This window comes from Acanthochromis polyacanthus, chromosome 4 (genome assembly GCF_021347895.1).
Source record: "Acanthochromis polyacanthus isolate Apoly-LR-REF ecotype Palm Island chromosome 4, KAUST_Apoly_ChrSc, whole genome shotgun sequence".
NCBI lineage: Eukaryota > Metazoa > Chordata > Actinopteri > Pomacentridae > Acanthochromis > Acanthochromis polyacanthus.
Genome location: NC_067116.1, coordinates 24911963 through 24939101, shown reverse-complemented (window position 1 = coordinate 24939101; position 27139 = coordinate 24911963). Strand labels below are relative to the sequence as shown.

General features: G+C 38.9%; 1 protein-coding gene across 1 annotated transcript; it reads right to left on the bottom strand.

Moving 5' to 3' along the window:
* Nucleotides 1-18357: 18357 nt before the first annotated feature.
* Nucleotides 18358-21980, bottom strand: srek1ip1 (SREK1-interacting protein 1). Its single transcript, XM_022193465.2, has 5 exons — nucleotides 21837-21980; nucleotides 21236-21283; nucleotides 20590-20748; nucleotides 20078-20156; nucleotides 18358-19982 (listed from the first exon to the last, which is right to left on the bottom strand). Exons 1-5 carry the CDS (start codon nucleotides 21847-21849, stop codon nucleotides 19751-19753), a joined length of 531 nt encoding a protein of 176 aa, XP_022049157.1. The 5' UTR covers nucleotides 21850-21980; the 3' UTR covers nucleotides 18358-19750.
* Nucleotides 21981-27139: the final 5159 nt, after the last annotated feature.

Genomic DNA, 27139 nt, shown 5'->3' with positions numbered 1-27139 from the left:
GTAGGATGCCTTTCTGCCTCAACAGGAAGCACCATTGTGTAATTACAGCTTGATTCTTCATGTCCTCTGTTTGAACTTCTCTGTTTGCAGCCACATTGACACTCAGGTCACAACAGTAGCCACCACCTGAACTGAGATCAGACATTCTGTCAAACCAAGTAAACCAGGTTTTCAGTTTGCTCAGTCTGGCCAAAGGGAAATGATTCCTTTACCCAGCTGCTTTGAAATCTACTTTAATCTATCAAATTAAGGGTCCAAAGGAAAAAGGTGTAATCTTTTGACTCAAGTGCTTCTCCCTGAGTGCAAAACTCTCTTTAAAGTATGACTTGGCAGCCTGACCCCTGAAGATCAAACTACTGCTGTGGTCAAAATAGTGACATCATCCATTTAAAATTGTTTAAACTGAATTTGGGAGATCCGCAATACGGAAAAAAGACTTAAGGTTGACCGCTTTGGTTTTCAATTACCATGACCTTTTCCAAACACTGACGTCTCTGAAGATGAATCATCAATATTTTCTGCTTTTGGATCAACTTCCACCCAAAATATAATTCATTTACTGTGTTGTTGTTGTGTTACTTTTGCTGTCATCCAGTGTGGTCCAAAGGGTAAACGTCAAGCTGAAAGGGAATGGAGTGTGTAGGAGTGTGTCTGTCAGGGCCGTAGGATAAAGGAGGAGGACTGAAACTGACGAATAATGATCAGAATTTAAATAATGATAAAACAAAGTGCCCAGTAAACCAAAAATGAATGAAAATGAAACTTCTGCTCAGGTTTTTTGTAATCAGGGAGAGAGTTTGTTGGAGATCAAACAAAAATGTCAACTTGATACACTCCATTTTCATCTTCTGTCTCAAATTTCTTCAATTTTGAATAGTTTCTGAGGGGGAGGGGTTCAATTTTCCCAAATCAATCACCAGAAACAGATGTATCTCCCTGAATTTAAGGGGAACTTCGTTATTTTTCAACCTGGGGTCTGTTTCCATATGTAATTTCATACATGTGAGTGATGGAGAAATTAATTTTCGACATAGCTCCAGTATTTAGCCAGGCAGGCAGCTTAGCAGCTCAGCTAGCAGCTCGGCTAGCGAAAAGTATGGGGCAGCTGGCCCCCTCGCGTCAAAGTCCGACCTAGCGTGCTTTTGCCCCACACTGACCGGCTCAGATAGTCTCAATGAGTGTCCCACAACATACTAGAGATGAGAAGTGAACAAAAACCTCCACATTACCTGGCAATCGCTCTTTGTTGTGGTCTGTATCCAAATCTCAGGATGCTGGAAAGCAAATCTCGTTCCGAAATCGCGAGCTATCGAGATTTGCTTTCTAGCGTCCTGAGATTTGGATACAGACCACAACAAAGAGCGATTGCCAGGTAATGTGGAGGTTTTCGTTCACTTCTCATCTCTAGTATGTTGTGAGACTATCTGAGCCGGTCAGTGTGGGGCAAAAAGCACGTTAGGGCGGACTTTGATGCGGGGGGGCCAGCTGCCCCATACTTTTCGCTAGCCGAGCTGCTAGCTGAGCTGCTAGCTGAGCTGCTAAGCTGCCTGCCCGGCTAAATACTGGAGCTATGTCGAAAATTCATTTCTCCATCACTCACATGTATGAAATTACATATGGAAACAGACCCCAGGTTGAAAAAAACCGAAGTTCCCCTTTAAGAAAAGTTAGCTGACATTGACATGTAGCCATACTAACATACTGGCTTTTCCAGGAGTTCAGCAGCCCCCTTAAGCCAGGGACTTCAGAGAATTCAACCTCCCTTTAGTACTATTTCTTTGCCATATAGACTCCACAACAATACCGGATTTCAGTTTTAATTGTGTTCCGTCATTTGTTGACAATGGCATTAGTCCCTTGTAGCACAATGTCAGCAGCGAGTGGTAAAAGCAATCTTGGATTGATTAGTGGAGGAGATGAGTGGATGGATTCAAAGGTCTAAACATATGCGAGGACAGAGCATCATGGGCTACAAGATGTTCATAAAAATATAATATAACCCTAATTAAAGGCACCATATATACTAAGTTTGTACATTGTAAAAAATGAACAACTTATAATCACTATCAGTCCCTAAGAAGAGATTGTCAAAGTCCCATTTCTATCCTGTACTTTGCCTCAATCAACTTATTGGTTCCCTGCTTGCAAGGCTCTACTGGTAGAAGCAAATTATTAAAACATCTTTGTCAATCTTAAAAAAAAAAAAAAAAAAAAAAAAAAAAAATCCACAAATACTTTGTGACTCCTGAAGTTGCTGAAATCAACTGTCCATCAGTGATTTTGGAGACTGCAATAACATGTCAGTTTTATGTTTATTTTAGGACTTACTACATGAGTCACTAACTGTTGCTTGTTGTAACAGCCTTGTTGCAGTTGTGTTCATCACTTTTTAGAGCCACTTTTAAATATTTCCATTGTGTATTTGTAGATTTTTTCAGTATTAAGCTTTCGTTGCATTCTCTGTATTTGCTGCATTTTTTTGCTTAGTCTTTTTTTTCTAAATGTGTATTAAAATAGTTGAAGATACTCTCTAAATGTGCTTGTACTGTGCCTGTTTGTATGTGTTCTCTCAAGGTGCAGTGTGTTGAGCTCTCAGGACCACCATGGGTAAAATGGACAAAGCAAACTAAATTGCATCGTGAAAACTGCAGACAAGAAAAAGCACAAGCCTAAATGCATTCAAATACTACAAAAACAAATACACAAATATTCAATTCAGTTGTAAATGTCTGCTGCGTGACATGTCCATTCTGACGATCACCCTAAGACCTCAAACATCCAGCACAATGTCAGTAGTGAGGGGTAAAAGCCATCCTGGAGCTACAGTGTCACAATTTCAGACACACACTCTCACACACATACACACTGCTATCCATTACCCCAGTTCTACTATTCAGCTTTGCCTCCTGCCTTTCTCCCCCCAATTTCTCACACTTGCTTGTACTCCACAGCGGTTTCTGAATTTTATGGTGACGGGAGCAGAATGGAGAAGGAGAATTATGTGAGTTCATACTGTTAATCAGACATTACAAAAACAGCAGCTGCCACATATAAAGCCGGAGCCACTGAAAACGTCAATGCAGTTGATAAAGGCCTGCGGCTGTAGCATCTACAACTGCCATTTCACATCACAAAGTCAAAGTGCCCGCTATCCTCCCATTCAAACCTGCTGAATGAACCGAAATCTGTGCAGACACAGGGCAGATGGTATTATTGTTAAGTAAGGGTGTGACATTTGTCCTACATGCTGTTACATGTGCAAAGATGGATGAACCTAATGCAGCAACAAACATGAGTTTTACCCAGAAACCTAAAGCTTTTAGCAAGTTAGCGACATGCCATGCTAGATTTAGCTCAAGCTGATTGGCTTGTGACTAAGTCAGCCGCATTGTGGTGAGTGAAAATAATACACAAGAGCTAGAAGACTCAACTGCTCCTTTCATCAGCTGTGTGGGAGACTTTTGGGCATCCAATGATCAATAACAGCAGTGCGGAGAGAGGGTGGATTGGACGAGAAAGGTACGTCAGCAGTGTTTGACAGCTATCAGGTACGTGTGTAGAAACGCATCAAACACGCTAAAATATCTTCAACGATATCATCCAGATATGCCAATCACTACAGCTTGGAAAAAAGAAAGAAAAAAAACCTCACTGTCTTTATAGAACTTTTATATGTGAAACAGCAGGGCCAAAAACAGAGATGTGCAGCGTTTCATTGTGAACTTTTAAGGCTGATATTGCATTATTGGTTTGAATTGTTACTAACTTGGATACTGGTCTGGAGTTTTGATCTGGGGTTCCAGTCTGAGATTCAGTCCGAGGTTTCTGATCTGGGACTCCTCTCTGGGATGATAGTATGCAGCATTTGAGTGGCTTAACTGTAAAAAAATAAATAAATAAAATAAAATTAAAAAAAAGGTCAATTAAGCACTTATCAACACATGCCAACTGTAATAAGCCAGTAATAAGCACTGTGCTTATTTTTTATTTGTTTTCTCTGCAGTACTGAAAATATAATGAACCATGTCTACAAAACAGATTCATACTGAATTGTCACTTTTGTGTGCATCCTCATACAGCTATTGTTAACATTACTTGTCAGCCCCACTAGTAGTTCTAGTGATGGCAATGTTATTCTGTCTGTCCACCACTCCAGTAAGGACTAAAATAATAATAATAATAATGATGGATTAGGTTTATATAGCGCTTTTCTGGGCACTCAAAGCGCTTCACAATGGATCCATTATTCATTCACTCACACATTCTCACTCTGGTGGTGGTAAGCTACATTTGTAGCCACAGCTGTCCAGGGGCAGACTGACGGAAGCGTGGCTGCCAATCTGCGCCTACGGCCCCTCCGACCACCACCAGCATTCACACGCATTCATACACCAGTGTGAGAGCAACACTGGAGGCAAGGCGGGTAAAGTGTCTTGCCCAAGGACACAACAGCACATGATTAGGACAGAGCGGGAATCGAACCGCCGACCCTTCGATCATTGGATCACCTGAACCACAGCCACCCCAAAACAGCTCTTATCTTAACTGCTGGATAAATTGCAATAAAATATAATGCATGGCTGTATCCAACAGCCATTAAATAAACAAATAAAAAATTATAAAATAAATGCAGAAGTAATTACTTTTCCATCAATCTCTTTTAGTATTAATTCACTTAACTTGCATTTTCAGGCAGCACTTTAAAGTTGAATGATTTACAGAGTATTGCACAAAACATTATCCCCACAGCAACAGATTACTTCTGTAACAGTCAATAAGAATCAAATGAAGAATGACCAGACACAAGGCAAAAAATTACGCCATGCTTGCAGGTCTCATTTTTTTCACAGGGACAAAAAACAAGCTATTTCGCAGCCATTTTGAACTACGACATTACTCAAAACCCTCACTGATATAATCGGCTACAACCAGGACAAAGCAGGACAAGGCCCTCTACAGGCCAAAGCAGTTCAACATTGGTCTTTTCAGTACCAGGCCCACCCTGAAGCACTGAATGAATTTGCCCCAGTACCCCTCTCAATCAGCCCGGCCTGACAAATACCTGCAGCTTCCCACACATGTAGAATGTAACTCTGTTTGGTGGAAGTTTTGATCAAAGGGTGCATATATCTAGAGCAAAGTCTTCACACTGCCAACTGATGCACAAGGTTGAAATGATTCTCCAACTCTTTGGCTTAACATTTGCCACAATAGATTAGAAGACTTATATTCTGCTTTCCAACTGTAGTCCTTTTCAGCCAAATGGTCACACATTAGATGGGGCAGGAATTGGCGCCTTGGTAACCCAGAAAAAGGTAAGGTTTTAATCAAGTTGTGAAAGGGAATTTTAACCCAAATCATGATCTCTTTCTAAAACCTCACTAAGTTATTTTGATGCCTAAACCCAACCAAACAGGGAGTGAAAATGAAAGTAGACAGCCAGTCAAAACAGAACTCAAGCGGCAGAATAATGGTCCAATATGAAGCAAGAACACCCATCAGACAGAGAGGTTTGTAAACTGTCTGGATTGCAAAGGCTGATAAATTGGTAATGTGTGATACTGGGCTATATGAATTGACCTGACCTAACTTCACTATGTTTATAATATTTCATCGCTGTACTTCTTCTACAATTGCACTTGCAGGTTTAGATGTGTCTGGTAACTTCTAAGACTAATCCAAACACATGATTTTTTTATGACAGTTGTACTGTATATTTTGAATACACAAAGCATATAAAAACAGCAATTGTCTTTGACAAACTTCTCTGCCAGCAGTTGTTAACCATTTCCTTGCATTTTGGATGGAGATTAGTCAGATTCTCTGATGCTGCATAAAATAATGCAAAACATATACCATAGAAGTCTTTATTCTTTTAAATGTTTAGATATTACAATGCGTCAGTAGAAGTCTGTAATAATGAATATTATTTTTTATGCCTTTTATTTGAATCTCACTACATCTTCAATCTCTGTATATTCTTATAGGAAGCAGAACTTAATCAAGAGATTTAATATATCTCTTCACCACTTTCACCCCAGTCACTCAATAGGCCTCATTTAATGCACAGTTCATCTGCGCTCTCATTCTCATTCTCTCTGGCTTTGGTCTTTCATGCTTTCTTCTTCCAAATCTCTTTATTATCTCTGTCTCACTTTCCTTTTCCCTTTTTCACTGTTGCTGTGAACTGCCTTTCCCATACATTGCAGGTGTGGTTATGCCCAAATCCAAAAGAAAATTACGGAAAAAACATCTCAGGTTACCACCGTCTCTGTGGCTATGCTCCTTACCAATTCTTAGAGTGGGTCTATTTGAAGTCTTAAATGAAAAACGACAACACTCTCTAGTGGGTGAGAGTTATTTACTGGCAATTAGAAACCTCACATAAGTCCTGATGCAAGCATTGGGTTGTATTCAGTTTTCTTGATTCATATTACTGTGATCAAAAGACTCAATCAAGGCTATGCAAAAATTCTCAAAAAAGAATAAGCAAGGGCCTTCCTAAAGGCTACACTAGCACATAATGAAAAAATGTTATATGTCTTCAGTAAATACCCCACAAATAGTTTATTTAAAGTTAAAATATGATCTAAATACATGGTACTACATTATTAAATGCATTCTTTTCCAGCAGGTAAGGTCTAAGGCAAAAACTGATTGCTGATTATATCAGTTTTTCAACATATATCATATACACTCAACAAAAATATAAACGCAACATTGTTTTTGCTCCCATTTTTTATGAGATGAACTCAAAGATCTAAAACTTTTTCCACATACACAATATCACCATTTCTCTCAAATATTGTTCACAAATCTGTCTAAATCTGTGACAGTGAGCACTTCTCCTTTGCTGAGATAATCCATCCCACCTCACAGGTGTGCCATATCAAGACGCTGATTAGACACCATGATTAGTGCACAGGTGTGCCTTAGACTTAGCCTTTTCATCTCTGCCCACAACTTTTCTATGGGACTGAGATCAGGTCTTTGTGATGGCCACTGCAAAACACTGACTTTTAAGACGAACTGACTTGTCAATAAGCCACTTTGTAACTAATTTGGCGGTATGCTTAGGGTCACTGTCCATTTGGAAGACCCATTTGCACCTAAGCTTTATCTTCCTGGCGTATGTCTTCAGATCTTGCTTCAGTATTTCCACACAATGCTGTTTCCTCATGATGCCATCTGTTTTCTAAAGTGCAACAGTCCCTTCTGCAGCAAAACATCCTCACAACATTGCTGCCACTCCTGTACTTCACAGTCGGGATAGTGTACTCATGCTTGCAAGCTTCTTCCTTTATCCTCCATATGTAACGATAGTCATTATGGCCAAATAGTTCAGTTTTAGTTTCTTCAGACAACAGGACATGTCTCCAAAAAAGAAGGTCTTTGTCCCTGTGTGCATCTGCAACTGTAATCTGGCTTTTTTGTTGCTTTTGGAGTTATGGCTTCTTCCTCACTGAGTAGCCTTTCAGTCCATGTCGGTACAGGGCTCGCTTCACTGTGGATAATGGCACTCTCTTACGAGCTTCAGTCAGCATCTTCACAGGGTCTTTTGCCTTTGTTCTATGGGATGATATGCAAAATTCACACCAAAACATGTTTATCTCTGGGACACAGCACCCATCTTCTCCCTGAGCGTTTTGATGGCTGGACATTCCCATGGTGTTTAAACTTGCGTTTAATTGTTTGAACAGATTAATGTGGAAACTTCAGGCATCTGGAATTTGTACTCAAGGGTGAACCATATTTGTGAAGGTTCACAACTGTCTTCCTGATATCTTAGCTGACTTATTTAGATTTTCCCATGATGTCACACAAAGAAGCAGTGTGTTTGAGGTGTGCCTCCAATTAACGCAAATGTTGTCAATTAACCTGTCCAAAGCTTTCAAAGTCATGACATCATCACCTAGGCCCTCCCAAATAGTTTGAAGGTACAGCAATCTTAGTGTTTGTAAACTTCTTACTTTGAAGAAAGTTCTAGCAAAATCTCCCAAAAAAAATTCTCATTATTCTCACATTTGGCAAAAAGAAATAATTCTGGCAATCCTAACTGACCTAAAACAGAAAAAGTTTAGTCTGATTTAATGTCAGATGGTGAGAAAATGGTTATGTGTCTTTTTATAAAGTATAGGTAAGCTTCTGGTTTCAACTGTATATCCAACTTTATTCAAGAAGTTATTTTAACCCAAACCAATCGCCCTTAAACCTAACCAAACCTGAATTACAGCTGTGTTGTTTTTGCAGCTGTAATTTTTTTCTGCATCTTCCTAATACACAGCATCATATAGGGATACCTGTATATGTTGTATTGACTGACTGTTACAAACTATGAAATACAGATACTTGTGCAGCCTACAGATCCACAACTACATGTACAGGATCCTCCTCACACATTTAAGTTGCACTGGGCCTAGATTCAGTAAACGTCCTTCATAAATGAAGCATTTTCTCATAAAGCCACTCTTTTGAAATAAGCTTCGAGTGGCAGACTCTTTGAAATCCAAACTCAAAACTTATCTTTCTTTTCAGAGCTTCGGTCCCACCTTGACAGCTAATATCCTGTATTACTTCTGTATGTGTAGTAGTGCGTTTCCTTGTGTGTGGTTGCACAGTAGGCTTATGATTAAACAACCTGGTGTAGCTTTTAAAAAGACCTTGTACTGAGGTTTTTGTCACCTGTTGGGTCAATAATGAACTTTCTCAGCTATGTCCTTTAAGTTCTCAGGGAAATGGAAACAACTACAGGTGAAGACAACTGGTCAAACTCTGCCTGTGCGCTGATGAAGATCATGTTATACATTAAAAAAAAAACCTCCACAGCAGCAACTAAACGGACCAGTGGTTGGGATAATTTTGTCCACAACTGTCACTTTGCCAACAGATGAACAAGGTGCTGGTTCTGGCTGCTTTGCAACAAAAACTTTGTATGTTCTGTTTTCCCTCATATTTTTCCATATATTACTCAGTGATGTTAAGAAGCACGTCCAGTTTTGAGAAAATAATGGAGTCATTCTTCTCTCTAAAAGTGACTATACCACTGGAAGAAGCTCACTGAAGATAAAACCAACTCTCTATGTAAATAACAAGAATATTCCAACGGAGCTGTGCTGTGTGATATTGCAAAGAAGAAAAAAAAAGAGACGCTTAGTCCAGAATTTGCCTATTAATTACCAGAATATTAAACTCTATTGATGTCCAGAATTGAAAGCTAAGCACGTCACAGGAATGAACGTAAAAATGATCCTTTGAATCCGACGTTAGCAAGCCACCACACACTAAAACACACCCACACAGGATTTGCTTTTCTCCCACTACTTAATAAGCTTCACTCCTTCTTCCTTTGCCATCTCCTCTGTTTCTCTTTTCCAATCTTACAAACACATACACACACCCGACCACTTAGACAATTACAGAGTCTGCTCATTTTGCCTTGGGAACTTTTGGCAGTTTATGGGCCAGATACTGCACTTTAGAAAAAACAATTTGGTACAGCCATGAAAGAGCAGAAAATGCTGACCATAAAACGCTCCTCCTCGTTGGCCCCACACCTTTCTCTAATCTTTATGAATATTGCTTTTTTGTCATAGTAATGGTAAAAGACTTTGTGGAAGGCACAAAGAGATCATGAAATAACCTAATATCTATGGTGTATTCCTTTTTGCCCAGTGGGGTAAAAATGCTCATCTTCATCAGCACCACTCTACCCATCTATTTCTCTGTCAAAAAAAAGATCTAAAAAAAATACTATGGAGGGTGACACCACACCACAAGAGGGCCCTCTTTATAGAACTGGAAAAGAACAGGGTTTAAGTTATGGAATATCTCACTGTTCTCCCTCCACCACATAAAATAGGAAAAAATTCTAACTTTACGAAAAGTTTCTCACCTAAAATGCCACAAAACCTTCAGTGTTGTCATTATGTCAAACCTGCAGTTCTAAACATGTATTACCGTGTCCTCAAACAATATAGGTACACTGGTATACGAGTGGAAAAATTGCTGGTTCCAAATCTATAAAATGTCTGTTGTTGGGATGACTTTGAGTCTGTCACTTAATCTCCAGCTGCTCTTGAGCACCGCCAAGAAGAAAAAAAAACATTATGACAAGTGGATTTCTGGTTTGTATCCTTGTACCAGCTGGGAAACTGTCAGGGGAAAATGAGCAAAATGCTCTGCTCACTTTAAAACCACAGTTAAGGTGGCACTAAGCGAGTCGCAGAACCCTCCAGCTGGTCCGGCTTGAAGGAAAGAATATGTAGCTAGAATTTGCTCAAAAAATTGCAAATTCACATTATTTTTCAAAAATGAAATGAACAAAAATAGATTTACGTTTAGTGAAAGTCCTAAACCTCACTTAAAGTAACTAGTGGGCATACTGTGGCCCTGTTGTTCACGTCTGTAAAGCCAAGTAACAAAAAAACGAACAAAAAAACTTTCAGGACATCTGTGCCAGAGTTCTTATGATGACCAGTGACAATGTAGCAGAACAAAAAATAGCCATCTCGATCATGTTCAAGCCACCACGTGCCCCTCTTGCCCTGTTTGATGTCTCTTTCAAACAAAGGGACAGAAACCCCCCACAGAACAGAACAAAGGCACACAACACTTTCCATATAAATGTGCAGTGGAAAGAACACTAAAACCAGAGTAAGAGTGAGCAGATGTGCCCGACGCAGAGATGACACCATGTCGTTGGTCTTTGAAAAAGCCACATGTGTCTGATGGTGGGGACATGTAAAACGTCTATCGTCATCCCAGGAGCAGAGAGGAAAGGATCTGTGGTGCTGAAGCTGTTGGGTCTGTTCTAATTTTCTTTTCTGCTTGGAAGTTGTCAGCAGTGCCACTCCTGCCACCTTCTGGACCTTTTTTTTCTTTTTGGGACAAATGGAATTCATCAGAAAGGGACAAAGCCAGAACCATGCATGCCTACAATAGACCCCATCTTAAAAGTACATGCAAATGACTTCCCTGTAGTTGACTGAGATTTTTCAGTGTTGAGGTGCTGACTAAGACAAGACTAGATTTTCACCAATTACTAGTAGCTTGAAGGACTTGCACAGAAGGAGAGACAAAATACAAGGCAATAAATATGAAACTGGAATGAGGGAAAATCTAACTGGGAGGAAAAGCCACACAAAGAGAGACGCTACAGATGTGTCTGCATGATGATGATGCCTTATGGCATAAAAATATTTTTAAAAAGTGTCTAAATCATGAAAGACAACAGGCTTTTACATCTGGCATGCAGTCTGGCATGTATTCCATCAAGGGTGGAATATAGAGACATTGATTTAACATTTTAACTTTCCATTTCTGCATTTTGTGCCTGTGGTTGGACTGTACCATTCGCATTCGGGGAAGTAGTATAGACCCAGCTGTGGACCAGTTGCATCAGCTACAATATGTATTAAATAGTACATCTGACCTTGCAATAATTTATAAGTAACATGTTAGGTATAAATAAATGCTGTAGACAATGTATTTTCTAAAATGTGATAGCACTGCTATTTTTACTTTCATTCAGTTTAGTGAATAATTTTATTAGTCATTTATTTGTAGTATTTATATTGGTTATATCTGAGGATTTCTATCTTTCCATATATGCACAGACACTTACAGTCGATAAATAATATCCACACATCTCCAAACTTTCCCAAAATAGAATATCTGATAAATGACTGGATGGTGAATTGTTCATTTGACTCAATTTGATGATGTGAAATTGAACAAACAACTACAAAGCACAGCACAGATCAAGTCAAGGATCCTGGTGAAACAATCAGACTACTACAGTGACACAGTACTTCTGCCAATAACTGTATTATGAATGTGAAGGTTTAGAAAGGGCTTGTCGGACACTGCAAGTTACACTATTTTTTCTCTGATCAGTCCTACAGCAGCATATCCTTGTATGATTCAGACTCACTCTGGATTTTTTGGAAGTTTTTATACAGTAGGATTTCTACAACAGCTGATTATGAAAAATTTGTACGTACTACAACTAACACAAGAATATCTCAAAAGTGGTGCCATTAGTAGTTTAAATTTACCAAGTACATGCAATATGCAACAAACAGAAAAAAAAACGTGTGTTCAAACCATCTTAAAGAACGTGTCACAGTCTTTCTGTGGATGGAGACTCAGTCTCAGTAGTATCCATTGTGTTTCTCTTTTCATGCAATCCCAGAGTGTTGTTCAGGGTTCTGCTATCTCTTGCAGAACTTTGTTGTAGCTATTTATGACTTTCACTGTAAGTTTTGTGTCATTGTAATGCTGCAGAATGAATTCCAGAAGATCAGGCATGTCCCTGGTGATTCTGTAATGCATAAGAATGTAGTATTTGTGCACAGCATATATGAAATAAATAAAATTATATATATATATATATATATATATATATATATATATATATATACTGTATATATACACACACACACACATATATATATGCTTTTATTTAATTATTTCTACATTGTAGACAAAATTATTTTAAAAAATACATATGGAACAATGGTGTTGTAAACGAAAAACTCTAATCTATGATGTAGAAAATAATACAAATAAATAACTAGCAATGAAGAAGATGGTGCATCCAAACTTTTGCATGGTAGTGCATATACCTGGGATGATTATGATGCAATAAAAAGGGGAAACCTAATCGAACAAAAAATACCATGCTATACTGTTTCATTCACGCATATCTCCCTCTGTCTAGCCACGTGGATTTTGGAGTCTTAAATATGCAGAAAAATATTGACAAAGATCACTTACATTACCATTCTTTACAGCCAAAAACATTTGAATTCAAATCTAGAAATCATATTCTGCAACTCTTGCTATTAAAATAATTTGCCTTCTTTGACAAGTCCGCTCTGATCTCAAACTGCACTGATCTCAAACTGCTCTTTTCTTTACAACTGCCTCAGTACTGTTATTTTGTTTGGCTGTATTCCCCCCAACTATAAATAAATCTGCCTTAGAAGAGTTTCAAAATCTCATCAGAACTAATCTGGAAAATGGCGGAGAATTAAAATGATTTAGAAGTAATACAGTAAGGAGAAAAGCATCAGATGATTCCACGGTTTACAGGATCAGGGCCTACACATCCCGGGTTCTGACTGACCCATATTCCAGAGCCAGGAAACTTGTCCTCACCACCACCATCTCCACAAGCAGCCCAGTCCAACACAGGTTAGCTGTTGAGGGCCTACAGATCCTGATCCAATGCGACCCACTGTTAATTCCCTGGTGAAAGCCACCCAGTCAGTCCAGCGATGCTTCAAAACCTCAAGGTTTATATGAACAAGCTCTACTCTGAATGGGAACCCAGGAACTAGGCCGGTAATAACAGACCTCAGGAAAAAGGTTTTGACCAAAGAGAGAGCGGTGAACACAGACTCACCCCATTCGCCCACTCGTTTTCTTTTCCTGCAGGTTTTGGGAGAATGTTGAACACACTTCCTGTAAAGCTATGTAGTATTTATTACAGCCTCCGTTTTTGATGGCTGGGGTCATGTAACCTGCTGTCTATTTATCCTAGAGGTCATTTACTACATTAGGCCTGGGTTTGGGGCCAAGAGAGGAAGAGAGGAACGAAATCTAAGATGCAGGAACTAAATTGGTAGCAAATGTATAGCCTCCGACTTGCCCCTTGGCCCTAATGCGTTTTTCAAGTGCTCTGCTCACTGTGCTCCAAGACGCGGGGACGGCTTGCCTCTGAAATAATATTTCAACAGTGGTTACAGACGCAAAACCGGCGCCATCTCTCAGCTTGGGTTGTTCCCACCAAAGTGCAGCATAAGGGATTTTCATTTTATTTCTGGGAAGATATTATGCTTTGCTGTGTAGTGGTGGAGATCTTAAGGTTAAGAGGGGCTTGGGACCAAAAGGTTGCAGGTTAGAATTCCCAGACGGAACGGTAAAATAAAAAAAAGCAAAACCTATTCAATCCTCCTTCAACAGCGACATCATCTAAGTGCCTTTGAGCCAAGCATTTAAGAGTATCTCCAGTGGAGCTGTGCACTGGCTTCAGTAGGAGACTGTGGTTGTACTGGGTCACTCCCAGGCTGGATGAATGTAACTGTGTGAATATGAAGAAGGGCGTTGCTGGAAAAAAAGAGCATGTGTGCTCAAATCCCCCCCTCCAAAAAAGGTTAAAAACAGACATCACTGCTGGCTACCAGGCCGCCCACACAAGCCTGAAACTGAGCTGCTAAAGCTATATAAACAAATTGAAAAACACACCTTATGCTAATGAGAGATCATTTAGCCCTATTACAGTCATTCAGGTCAGCCATTTTGCAAAAAGGATTTGCACTAAGTTTGGGATCAATGCCTCTAAGATGTTTACATGGGCGCTGAGTCGCCGTTCCGCTGCAGCTAAACTCTCTCGAAGATGACTTTGACCATCTCATTTTCATTTAAATGGCTCAGTGGAGTCCCATTTGCTCTCTTCTTTCCTGCAGCCCAACAGACTCAATAAAAGCCAATGAGCTGATGAAAACAGGAAAACCTAGCTGTCGTGTTATACAAACAGCATATGGTTTGCTCGGTTGCTGCTGCACATGGTAGCACCGCTTCGACTTCATTTGCTCCTCTGTATCGAGTTGTCCTCTTGCCATCTGTGCAATTATGAAGTTTTTCTACTCTAAGTTTCTTTTGTCAACACTTTACAAACCTTATTCAAGTGCCACACGTAAAAATTTGCAAGATTTATAAGGATTGCAAGATTTTTCAATTTTGATCCAACATTAGTCAACAATTACTCTCATTTTAGTACTTTGGTGCGCATTACTCAATACTGTGGATCGCTCAGTGATCACTTTAAATTGCCTACTGGTTGGCAATATCCTGTAGTCTTGCACAGAAGGTAAAATATGTTACGTTAAAGGAACAGTTTGACATTTTGGGAAATGTGCATATTAGCTTTCTTGCCAAGAGTTAGCTGAGGGGATTTAAATTGCATTCATCCCTGCGAAATATGAATCCTCTGGACTATTTCCTTGCACTGCTGTAATCCTGCTAATCTCACAATGACAAGACTCCGGGAAGTCACTTTGAACAGCCAAGAAGAAGTTCACCACATAAGCACATGTTGTTTTACTCTTTGGTTTGTTGCGTGGATTATGACAAATGCGATTTAACATATTAACTGGTGAGGTTGAGGTCTCTTTCTGTATTTTTAGACAGACTGGAATATCCAAAGTAAGAAGCAAAAAGCACCTTTGGCCAAAACTGTTGAACTTTTCCGTTGCAGAGGTTTGAGCTAATTGCTCAGTTTCAGTGGGGGTGAATGTTTTTTTTCTCCAACTAATGAGCTCTTCTTCACACAAAGCATTTCCTGTGCGGATGTTCTGAGCAGCACCCGACACAGTGAGGACATGTTTCAAACTGCACATCCATCATCTCAGCTGCTCAGTCAGGAATCAAACTTCACAAACTCCCTAATTTCTGACAACTCGTCTGTCTTCACCGGGTTGTCAGCAGGGTCTGCACATTGTTTTGTTGGTGGTGTTTTAATGCCAAAAATAAAAAATTGCTCCGTAGCCCTCCAAAAGATAAAAGAAGAAGGGATATGTCTCATCAGAATGCCAGGCTCTGATCAGCAGCCATGCATGTAGCTGCCAGGGTGTTGCAGATGTTTAAAAAGATATCCCCTTCCCCAAGGCAAAGTGAAATTAATGGCCTCTTTATAAACACCTGTCACATAGCCCAGTCTGAATGAAACACAAGTGCTCCCAAAAATCCATGTGGTTGATTTTTTTTTTGTTATTGTTTCATGTCTTATTGAAGTCAGAATGATGAAAGCAATTACCAAACTGATGCCTATTTTGACCCCGACTATGACCACGGTACCTCGGCCCTTAGCTGCCTGCCTGGGCTACAAGCAGCAGGATCTGCAGAGAAAGAGGTGGTCCAGCTCTATATTTATGTTAAAGATTTGTCCTCTTGTGTTCACCTAGAGTGGCTCTGCCTCTGAAACTGTCTGACCTCTGTGGCTTTTCTCTCCTGCAGGTTTCAGCAAGAAAATTTGTGTTGTGGATTCAATAGAAGTCATTGAATACACGGATTGGATCTTCCCGTGAGGACGTGATACACAAGACTCTCTTTGTCTTTTGTCACATTCCATCTAAACACTCAGTGTAGTAAGTGAGATTGATGTTTGACACAGGTGCCTCTTCCATTGTGTCTATTCATGATTATTTGGCAAATCAAACAGGAGTCGGGAAGTTTTGCTACACCCCCATTACTCTGTCTGAGGGTCTGTCTGTCTGTCTGTCTCAGTGTCTCTCTCCATTGACAAACTTGAGGTGACCCAGTTCAGTATCTGAATGTTCACACCTTGACCACTAGGAGGAGTAAAATTACATATACACACGTGGACAAAATTGTTGGTACCCCTCAGTTAAAGAAGGAAAAACCCACAATTCTCACTGAAATCACTTGAAACTCACAAAAGTAACAATAAATAAAAATTTATTGAAAATTAAATAATCAAAAACAGCCATTACTTTTGAATTGTTGATTAACATAATTATTTAAAAAAACAAACTAATGAAACAGGCCTGCACAAAAATGATGGTACCTCTATAAAAGATTGAAAACTATTTGACCAGAGTGACATGATTAACTCAGGTGTGTCATTTAATTGACATCACAGGTGTTTCCAAACTCATAATCAGTCAGTCTGCCTATTTAAAGGGAGACAAGTAGTCACCCTGCTGTTTGGTGAAAAGGTGTGTACCACACTGAACATGGACAACAGAAAGCGAAGGAGAGAATTGTCCCAGGACATCCGAAAAAAAATTATAGACAAACATCTTAAAGGTAAAGGCTATAAGACCATCTCTAAACAGCTTGAAGTTCCTGTGACAACAGTGGCTCATATTATTCAGAAGTTCAAGACCCACGGGACAGTAGCCAACCTCCCTGGACGTGGCCGCAAGAGGAAAATTGATGACAAATTGAAGAGACGGATCGTTCGAATTGTATCCAAAGAGCCCAGAGCAACCTCCAAAGAAATTAAAGGTGAACTCCAAGGCCAAGGTACATCAGTGTCAGATCGCACCATTCATCGTTGTTTGAGCCAAAGTGGACTTCATGGGAGACGACCAAGGAGGACACCACTGCTGAAAAAAACTCATAAAAAAGCCAGACTGGAATTTGCAAAAATGCATGTTGACAAGCCACAAAGCTTCTGGGAGAATGTCCTTTGGACAGATGAGACCAAACTGGAGCTTTTTGGTAAGGCACATCAACTCTATGTTCATAGACTCAAAAACCAAGCATACGAAGAAAAGAACACTGTCCCTACGGTGAAACATGGAGGAGGCTCAGTAATGTTTTGGGGCTGCTTTGCTGCATCTGGCACAGGGTGTCTTGAAAGTGTGCAAGGTACGATGAAATCGTCAAGGCATTCTGGAGAGAAATGTGCTGCCTAGTGTCAGAAAGCTTGGTCTCAGTCGCAGGTCATGGGTCTTCCAACAGGACAACCATCCAAAACACACAGCCAAAAACACCCAAGAATGGCTGAGAGAAAAGCGTTGGACTATTCTAAAGTGGCCTTCTATGAGCCCAGATCTGAATCCCATTGAACATATGTGGAAGGAGCTGAAACATGCCATTTGGAGAAGACACCCATCAAACCTGAGACAACTGGAGCTGTTTGCTCATGAGGAGTGGGCCAAAATACCTGTTGACAGCTGCAGAATGCTCATTGACAAATACAGAAATCGTTTAATTGCAGTGATTGCCTCAAAAGGTTGTGCAACAAAATATTAAGTTATGGGTACCATCATTTTTGTCCAGCCCTATTTCATTAGTTTGTTTTTTTAAATAATTATGTTAATCAACAATTCAAAAGTGATGGCTGATTTTGATTATTTAATTTTCAATAAATTTTTATTTATTGTTACTTTTGTGAGTTTCAAGTGATTTCAGTGAGAATTGTGGGTTTTTCCTTCTTTAACTGAGGGGTACCAACAATTTTGTCCACGTGTGTAAATTGTGTGCATATTTCAAATCTAATGGGTCTGGTTCAAGAAGTAAACTCTCTTTCATTTTTGAAATCTTACCTTAATTAAATGGTGTTTCCATGTCCACCTTCTGATATTCGTCATTTTATTTTGCCCATTGTCTGACTTTAATTTGTTTTCAGTTTTAACACTGGTTCTAAACAATTACATATTCAAAAAAATATAATGTTCTCTAATTTGGTGTTTTGGTGATGGTAGACAGTGTTAACACAAAGATGCAAAATCTTCAAATAGTGTTCAGGTAGATCTGTGAAGTAGCGAGTCATACAATTCACACAAGTATTCAGCCCAAAAGAGACCATCAATCACTCGCAGATGAGGATAGAGATATTTAATTAAAAGGATAAAAGCAGATTACTCAGAATTTTGTACTGATCTGCAGTGCTCCTACCCACTTACGGGAGCAGTGAGCCCAAACAATGGCAGCAACAGGCCCTCAACAGTGTAACAGAGCCACCAGTGGAGGAGACTGAAATTGATCGAGACACAATTTGTCTTGCAACCAACTATAAAAACATTTTTGAGCTCATCGTCCTTCATCCCATGACTATTCAGTGAGGTTTTCACACATTTCAGGCATGTTGCTGCCCTCTACCTGAAACAAGACTGTACTGCATCTGTTTTCCTGTCATGCACAAGCTGTCAAGTGTATTTTTCTGATCAAAAGTCATATTTAGTCATGTCACATCTCGTACTGATGGGAAAGAAAATATTTCACAAACTGAAGAGAATGACAGTTTGATACAAATATATATATTTTTATTCCAGAGGAAGAATCAAAATGGTGAATTGGAAATAACAAAGCTGTATATAGAGGCTCAGGTAATGATACCTGCCACAGTCGACATTTATAAAGGTTTTGGAATGGGTTCTTCAAATGTCCAGACAGTTTTTAACAAGATATGGAAAGAGCATTATTCTAACAGGAACATCTGTGAGTTTCTCTGTCCTATGAAGTTTGAACATTTAAGCCATTCTCTACTGCTTAAATGGGTACTAACTTTTAAGGTAAACTACTGTTGACACTGATAAGAAATGGTCTAACTACTAATACTGGCCAGTATTTCAGCTAAATATGTCACTGTGACATTTATTACAATGTTAGAGTAGAATTATGTTTGACATGTGACCAATTATAATGGTTTTGGTACATTTTAAAGAGAAACATGGCAGCAAAAAAGTGTAGAAAGACAAATAAATCAACACCAACACCTAAAAAAATAAATCTGTAACACCAAAAGTATCCAGAGTCTGTGTCACTCATGTTTTGTTCAATGTATGACAAGAAAAGAGTGGGCTTCTTGACTTTAGCATTAATCATGTGTCACAGCTCCTCTGCACGTAGCAAATGATGTCAAGTGTAAAATACAGTGGTTCCAGAAATGCAAAGAAAACTAAATTAAAGCCTCTTTCCTAGCCTTCGCTTAGATTTTTTTTAGAATTCTTCAAGGAACTGCAAATACATAGATTTTTGTTTTTTTACATTTACACGAAGGTACCACTTGGTGTCATCATAAGACACTCATCTGCAGTGTATACTACTCTGCATTGTTTTTTTTAAGTAGCAAACCATTTAAATCCTTGTCTTCATAATGGAAATGTGTACAGAATAATATGATGTGAGTTTAAAAACACTGTCAGCAAACCACACTTTTCATAAAATGGAAAATAAATATGTTGGACATCCAGAGGCTGCAAAGTTAGTTGGTTCAGTCACTTTCTGAGGATTCACTGGAGCTGGAAGAGGAAGAGGATTCCTTTCTTTTCTTTTGTCTTTTTTTGTGATGCTTGCCATGCTCCTTTTTGTTCTTTTTAGATTTCTTCTTGTGGCTTTTTAGTTTCTTTTTCTTCCTCCTCTCCTCTTCGTCAGATGATGAGTGTGACCTGTTGCGCTTCTTCTTCTTTTTTGGAGTCTCCTCATCTCTTGATGATGAGTCAGATCTAGGCAAAGAAGTCAAATTTGTGACACAAGCATAAAGATGGATTCATAGGTTCAACGGGGTGTCAGAAACATATTCAGACAAGTAAAATATTACCTTTTTCTTGACTTTCTGTCTTTGCTCTTCTTCCGTTTTTGTCTCTTTTTTCTATCGCCATTGTCATCATCATGGGAACCTACAGCATACAATATTATCGGGAGAAATAGCAAAACAGTTTTCATTTGAATAAAAAATTGAGTTGCTCATATTATATGTAGCGAAGCACTAGTAATACCAGACAAAAGACGATTACATTACAAGCATTTACAACATTAGAGTTGCTGCTATTGATGCTGTGAAATTACAGAAATCCCTCAAAACTTTAAATTCAACCCATCCTTTATCTTTCCCTTATTTAACAAGGAGCAAGCAGAGAAACCATTTTGTCTTTGTTTTTTGTTACAAAGTTTCACTGACAAACACAGCAGAAATCAAAGTTTACTGAAGTCAGTTCACGTCTGAATTTATTCTGTTTACTTAAAAATTTTCATCATTAATATGCATTATTGTGAATTACATTATTAAACTCTAAAGCACAGAGTACTTTGAAAGAAAGCATGGAGTAAGACCTTTGCGATGCTGTCCACTTCGTCCCAGCTTCTCATTGCGCTGAGCTGCAGGTGCATCGTCTTCACTCTCCTCGGTGCTGGTGCTGCTTACATCCAGAACAATGTCTTTCTGGGGGTCAACCCGTACAAAATTTCGGCACTCAAACGTTAAGTGCCCGGCTGACAAATAAAAATTCAAAGAGTATCGATGAAATACAGGGAGTAAAGAAGGGAAATTTCATTGTTTACAATTAGGTCTTCCTTTTGCATTTGCCATTAAATTGAAATAACAGCAACTCTGCCAAAATGGGCGGCTCAGTATATCAGTGTACCACCGCCTTGCAGCTCCTAGATCCCCAGTTCGCATCTCGGGCTCGGGCTATGATCTTTCTGTGTGGACTTTGCATGCACATACGTGGGTTTTCACCGGGCACTCTGGCTTCTTCCCACAGTCCAAAAACATGCTGAGGTTAACTGACGATTCTAAAGTGTGCATAGGTGTGAATATGAGAGTGCTTGCTTGTGTCTATGTAGTCCTGTGACAGACTGAAATCAGCATCCACACTAGAGTGTTAAAACACATTCTATACTGACTGTATCAAGCCAATAAATACCCAGGCTATTAAGAAGGCTAATAGAAACATATACACACACACACTTTACTTACGATATCCACATTTCTTGCACCCAGCTCTGATGTTGTCCTTATTAGGACCTGTAAGTAAAACAAGGTTTGTTTTCAAAATGTTTGAAGGTATTAAACATAAAAGCCCAAACACAAGACTACTAGGTTAACAAGTATCCAATAGATAGATGAATGAAGAACTGAATAACATGCACTTGAATACTGTACATGTAGATATTGTTTAATACTATACTGTCACAACTGGCTAATAAGACCTTATACTCTGAGTACTTAGCATAAAATACCGTCGTCTCTGAACACAAACATTCCTGCAAATTAATTGTAACTGCACACTGATTTCATGTATACTACAACGCTATAGTGCAGACATTTGTATTGACATTACTATAAAGCAGTCTACTTCTACAAGTGAAAACTATTTTGTGAAAACTTTTTACTGAAAAGTTTCTTGCGGGGAGTGAAAGCTCCAGTTTAACGGCAACATTTGCTAGCAAATCGTAGGGTTGGTACTCTACCTTTAAGCTAACGTTCAGGTTTGCACCAGAGTTTACTAATTACATAACCAGCAAACCAGGAAATGAAAACGTCAATAAATCACAGTACTAAAAAATCAAACACCCACCAGGTACAGCCATTGTAGTTTCCACGATAAAGCAGAGAAAAATACAAAACTCGTGGTTGTTGCTAAAGCGCGAATTTGAATTTCTGTGTCCTCACGCAAAATAACGTCGGTCGGAAACATTTGTTCAGGAAACTACTGGTTCCCTCTTCTTTTCTTCAGGTTTTTTCCCTTCACTGGCGGTCGGGAAACCACATTAATGATGCTTTACTGCCACCAGCTGGACGGAGGTTTCCAGCTGGCGCTGACTTTGTCTCATGAGTGATTTCCTCTTTAACAACAGGTTCCCAAAATGTATTCAAGATGCCTTAAAAAATTAAAACGTTATAAATGGTCTGACCTGGAAATACATATTAGAGCCACTATTTTCATTGTGGTGAATCTGTGTTTTAGGGCTTATGATGCTACATTATCCAATTAAATTAGCTGATAACCCTAAAAGCAAATAGTACAATATTAGATCAAACAACTAATGTGAAAAGAAAAAAGTAGCCTCTTACGTTTACATTTGAATTGTGACTAACATCTGAACAGCTCAGTGTAAGAGCTTATGTGCTTTTGTATTTCCAATGCGCAGATGTTTATTTGAGGGTATTAAAGAGCCACGTGGACATGCACGGCTGTGCCAAAAAGTTTAAACCATTGCATAGGGAGTGTGCATTAAAGTCTATTTTTACTTGGCCTACATTTGAATGCATCAACATTCTCTCTCAACACTAAAAAAAGGGAGAATTTTTCAGCAATATTTGCACCATGCCAGTAAAACCAGTTGTGGTTTTTGTTAGGGGTTAATTGAAGGCAGTCAGAGTGTGACTGGCAGATGGAAACTGTTGACAGATGTGGGGCCCCGAGACATGCTCTCATCATCATGTCTGTGGCTGTGACACACACACACACAATCTGAATGCTGATGATGCCATCTGCCTCAGCAACTGCTAGAAGGAACACTGCAATTGACTTTGCACTTTCCGCACTAAAAACTGGAATTATTACAGTAATCAAATGATACCTCACAGTGTGCTCCCACACAGCTCTGAAGTTCAACTCAGGTGGAGAACTTTGATCTATCACACCTTATCTTATCTTCTGTTGTGCTCTTACAGTCACTTAAAAACACACAGCCTTACTGTGCATTGCTTTTCCTTCTGCTGGACAGATGTGCATGTGGATGTTTTTATATTAAATACCAGAGATATGCTTTTAAAGGCATGAATCATTTGTCACCTTTGGTTTCTCATCAGTCCACCTTCAAACCATTTTTATTCTTAGATTGTTCTCCATTTAGTGGAAGACTGTTTTCAGTATTAATGTCATATTTGCCTTGAAGTTGGGTGTTCTGTCTTAACAATTTTTTTCATTTTTGTTCAGCAAATTATGTGTTTCTTTTTAGCACAGTCATGTATCTTCTCTGAATATTTAACACAACAACATTCGGTTTCAGTAACATCTTTCTCCACGCTTCTAAATTAAACTTTAACTTTCCGTATCTGGGTTTGCTGTTACTGCTGTTTTGAGGCATCAGCTATTTAACGAACACGAGACACAGTTCAACGGCTCATGTTTTATCTGCGTAGTTTTATTGTCTCAGGTGAGAGATTACAGCAGAGGTATTTGACAGAAGCTGTTTTCTGTGGCCTTTTTGCTGTGGCGAAAGGTTACAAAAAATTCACTTTCAAGCCACTTGAAGGTGCAAAGAACATTAAGCAAAAGGCAACGGCTGTGAAATGATCCCCATCGTCCAAAGAAAAGAGCTCCAGCTGTACAGTACTTACAACAAAACTAGAGAGGAAATCAAATCAACAAGTAATCCTATGACGAGGTGAAAGCTGTAACACATGTGTTCACTGGTTGGAATTTATAAATACATTGAATACTGTTGTTCCTGCACTGACACAATGAAAGAAATGCAGACTCCTCTGCTTGCTGTTAATTACTGTATGTATCATGTTACATTCATTTTAACACAGTGAATCTGAAGCTGTTATTCCAGATGTCTTTTCTAGTTTTATTCTTATGACCCTTGTTTTCACTAGCACATGCCTCTGGCTAATAAAATCATCCCACTTAAAAACAGTGCTTCAACTCATTCATCTTCAAAGTTTCTTCACATTTCATGTCTTAAACAGAGCGTGTGATTTAGAAGTGAGCAAAAGGTACTCAGAGACTGAAGTACAAAACTGATTGTTGCCATCTTCAAGATGATTTATATGCACAAAGCTCAAAGTTCAACTCAGCCAGTCTCTCTTTTTCAGCATCAAAATATCTCTTTCAGAAACTTCACGAGTGGGAGAGAGCTTTCTTTGGGAGAATCTGACAGCAACATGATGCTGAGATCTGCAATGGTCATTTCCTGAGACCACAAAAGGCCCATTCTTCCCCTCAGTAAGGATGAGCAGTAAACCAACTTTCATGCAGATGAAAAAAAACTTTGATAATGACCAAACATTTTGGTGAAATGAAAAGTGGATGCAGAATGAATAATTAAAGGAACTGACTCTGCCACTAACAGGCAAACTCTAAAACCAAAGGAAAATATTCCAAACAGGACTTTGCGAACTCAGGTAAACCTGATGAACTTTCTTTCCCAGAACCCTTTCTTTCTGTTGTGCACACATGTGCAAACACACACAAACACACACACACACACACACACACACACACACACACACACACACACACACACACACACACACACACACACACACACACACACACACACACACACACACACACACACACATGTTTGTTTTTCTATACCGGTGGGGACTTACCATTGACTCCCATTCATATCTAACTCCTAACCCTTACCCTAACCCTAACCTTAACCATCACCAAATCAATGCCTAACCCTAAACAAACGTTTTTGCACTTTTACATTTTTTATTAACAACAATATGGCCAAGAAAACGGTGTTGCCACCCGTGGGGACCTCATTTTAGGTCCCCACCGTAAGACAAGTCCCCACCTTTATAGCAAATAGTCAGGTCAAAGTCCCCACCGGTATAGCAGAAACAAGTGCACACACACACACACACACACACACACACACACACACACACACACACACACACACACACACACACACACTCTCACACTAACATATTTCATTTACAGGAATTAGATAGACCTTAAACAAGTATAGAACCATATAATGCCAATCAAAAGAAGTTTTAAAAAAACAAAGAAAAGAAAAAAGAAAAAACAAACTCAAGCAAACAATGATCATACAGTTAAAATTTTCACAATCCAACTTTCCATTTAAAACAAAAAGCTTGTCCTGTTGTAGTCTGATAGTGAAAGTAATTATTTCCATCTTGAAGACATCATTACTAATATCAATCCAATCTTCTATTATAGGTTTCTGGTCTTAACCACTCTTTAGTAATGGCTTTGTGTAGCCTGCTGGCTGCACTTGAAACAGTCTTATCTGATGGCGAGGTGCCAAGTACAAGGTCTCTGCTGGAGACAATGTGGGGTTTCTGTGGCAGATCACATCATATATTTTGGTCTTGGCGATTTCTAATTTCTTTCTGGCAGAAGGTACATAGGATTCGTGTGAAATGAAACATGAACATTGCAATGTAGCGATCAGAATAGGCGTCGCAGTTCCCTGAACTTTTAAGATATGGACGCAAATTACTTTAGGAATATTTCAAGAGTTTCATAAACAGATTAGTATTGGAAAAAACATAAATGACCAATGTAAAGTCACTCTCACTGGAAACACATAGTTATGCCTAAGAGTGCAACACAAGTTGAAGTGTACAAGATTCAGAATACTATTGGTGTGCAACAGTTATTGACATTTGTTACTAATCACATCACTTAACTTCCTGATACTCAATAAAGCAGTATTTTGAAGCCAGATGCATTTGCTATAAAGTATAATATCAATCTCTTAATATAATTATGAGCAAAATCTTTTGTGGTACTTATTATTACTTGTCATTTTATTCTAAACACAGCACATTTTTGACTTTGGATGGATACAGAATTTATGATTCAGTTCTAAAAGTCAGCCAATTCTTTAACAGGATCTAAATCTGCCTAAAAAACAACTCCAAAGTTACTGAAGCCTGTTAATCTGCTTTAAGACTGCAGCCAATACTTTGAATTGTCATCAACGAGACGACAAACTGATTTTCATCCATATTTTGAACTCTTTGAACTTTACACTGTTTGAAACAATGGGTTCAGTATTTAGGGAGGGCCTTATTGGTAGCTGCTGACAGACTGGGCCACAGACATTTCTACATTTCTGCACATATAAAAAAGATTTATAATAAGACATAAAACATTACTCAGTAGCTATGCTGCTGCTTTATGATTTTTTCAGCAACTGTAAAAAGAAAACAGTTAAACAGTTTTTGTTTCTGGGGAAACACGCAAAACATAACTTTCTGACACTCAATGTAACACATTTACAGTCAAACCATTTGTACCGGACAAATTCTTCACCAGGTACAGCAAACTTTTGCCTAATCTCACAATCATTCAGATGTTGATGTTGAAAATAAACACACACAAAAACACTCACTTGCAGACACACACGGCCACTAACACGTACACACATAGACACACAGACTTTAAATAAAAAGTGCAGTACTTAAATTTGCAGAATCAGAAGGGTTGTGATCAAAGTGGTTCCATTTACTTAACAGGATTTATGAAATTCTGCCAGTGAGATGAATTATGACTTTTAAACACCAAAATCAACACATAGCAAAATGGATTTAATAAAGTTTTGGCAATGTGTTTGTGAGCACTGTTGAAAACAAAACGTTGAAACAATCTGTACTCCACTGGGACACTCCACAGTGAATTAAATTTAAAATGTAGGCTAGTTCCAGTTTTTGCAAGCATTAAGATTCATTATTCACATCTTTGTGGCACAAAAACAAGTCAAGCACACAACTTCAAACTGCAGCCTTACACAAAGCACTCTGGTGGTTCCTTGAACCTTTTTCTCCAATCATTGTGTTGTTGTCACCCAGTTTTATGTTACCCCAAGAAGCATCTGGAGGATTGGGCTGGGGGCAGCAGAATGTTTGAGGTCCTTTCTCCAGACTAAACACAATTTTCTGAGAAGAGTTCTTGACAAAGATGCTTCCACCGTTTGTGCTTAGTCATCTACACCACTTGACGTTTCCTTTAATCAGAAGGAAGACAAGCTTTCATAAATGATTCATAAAACGACTCAGAAGCCTGATATGGTCTCTGTGAGGCAATACTTTGGTGCAATAATGCTTCAAATTATATCATTCATCAGGGTCCATTCCATGTGGACCATGAAGGTTTCTAAACAC

Excerpts from the sequence above, each read along its gene's own strand:
- srek1ip1 (XM_022193465.2), bottom strand. Across the intron at positions 20,749-21,235 it reads GTGCAAGAAATGTGGATATC|CCGGGCACTTAACGTTTGAG; the intron begins GTAAGTAAAGTG and ends TTTATTTGTCAG. Across the intron at positions 19,983-20,077 it reads GACAGAAAGTCAAGAAAAAG|ATCTGACTCATCATCAAGAG; the intron begins GTAATATTTTAC and ends TTCTTTGCCTAG.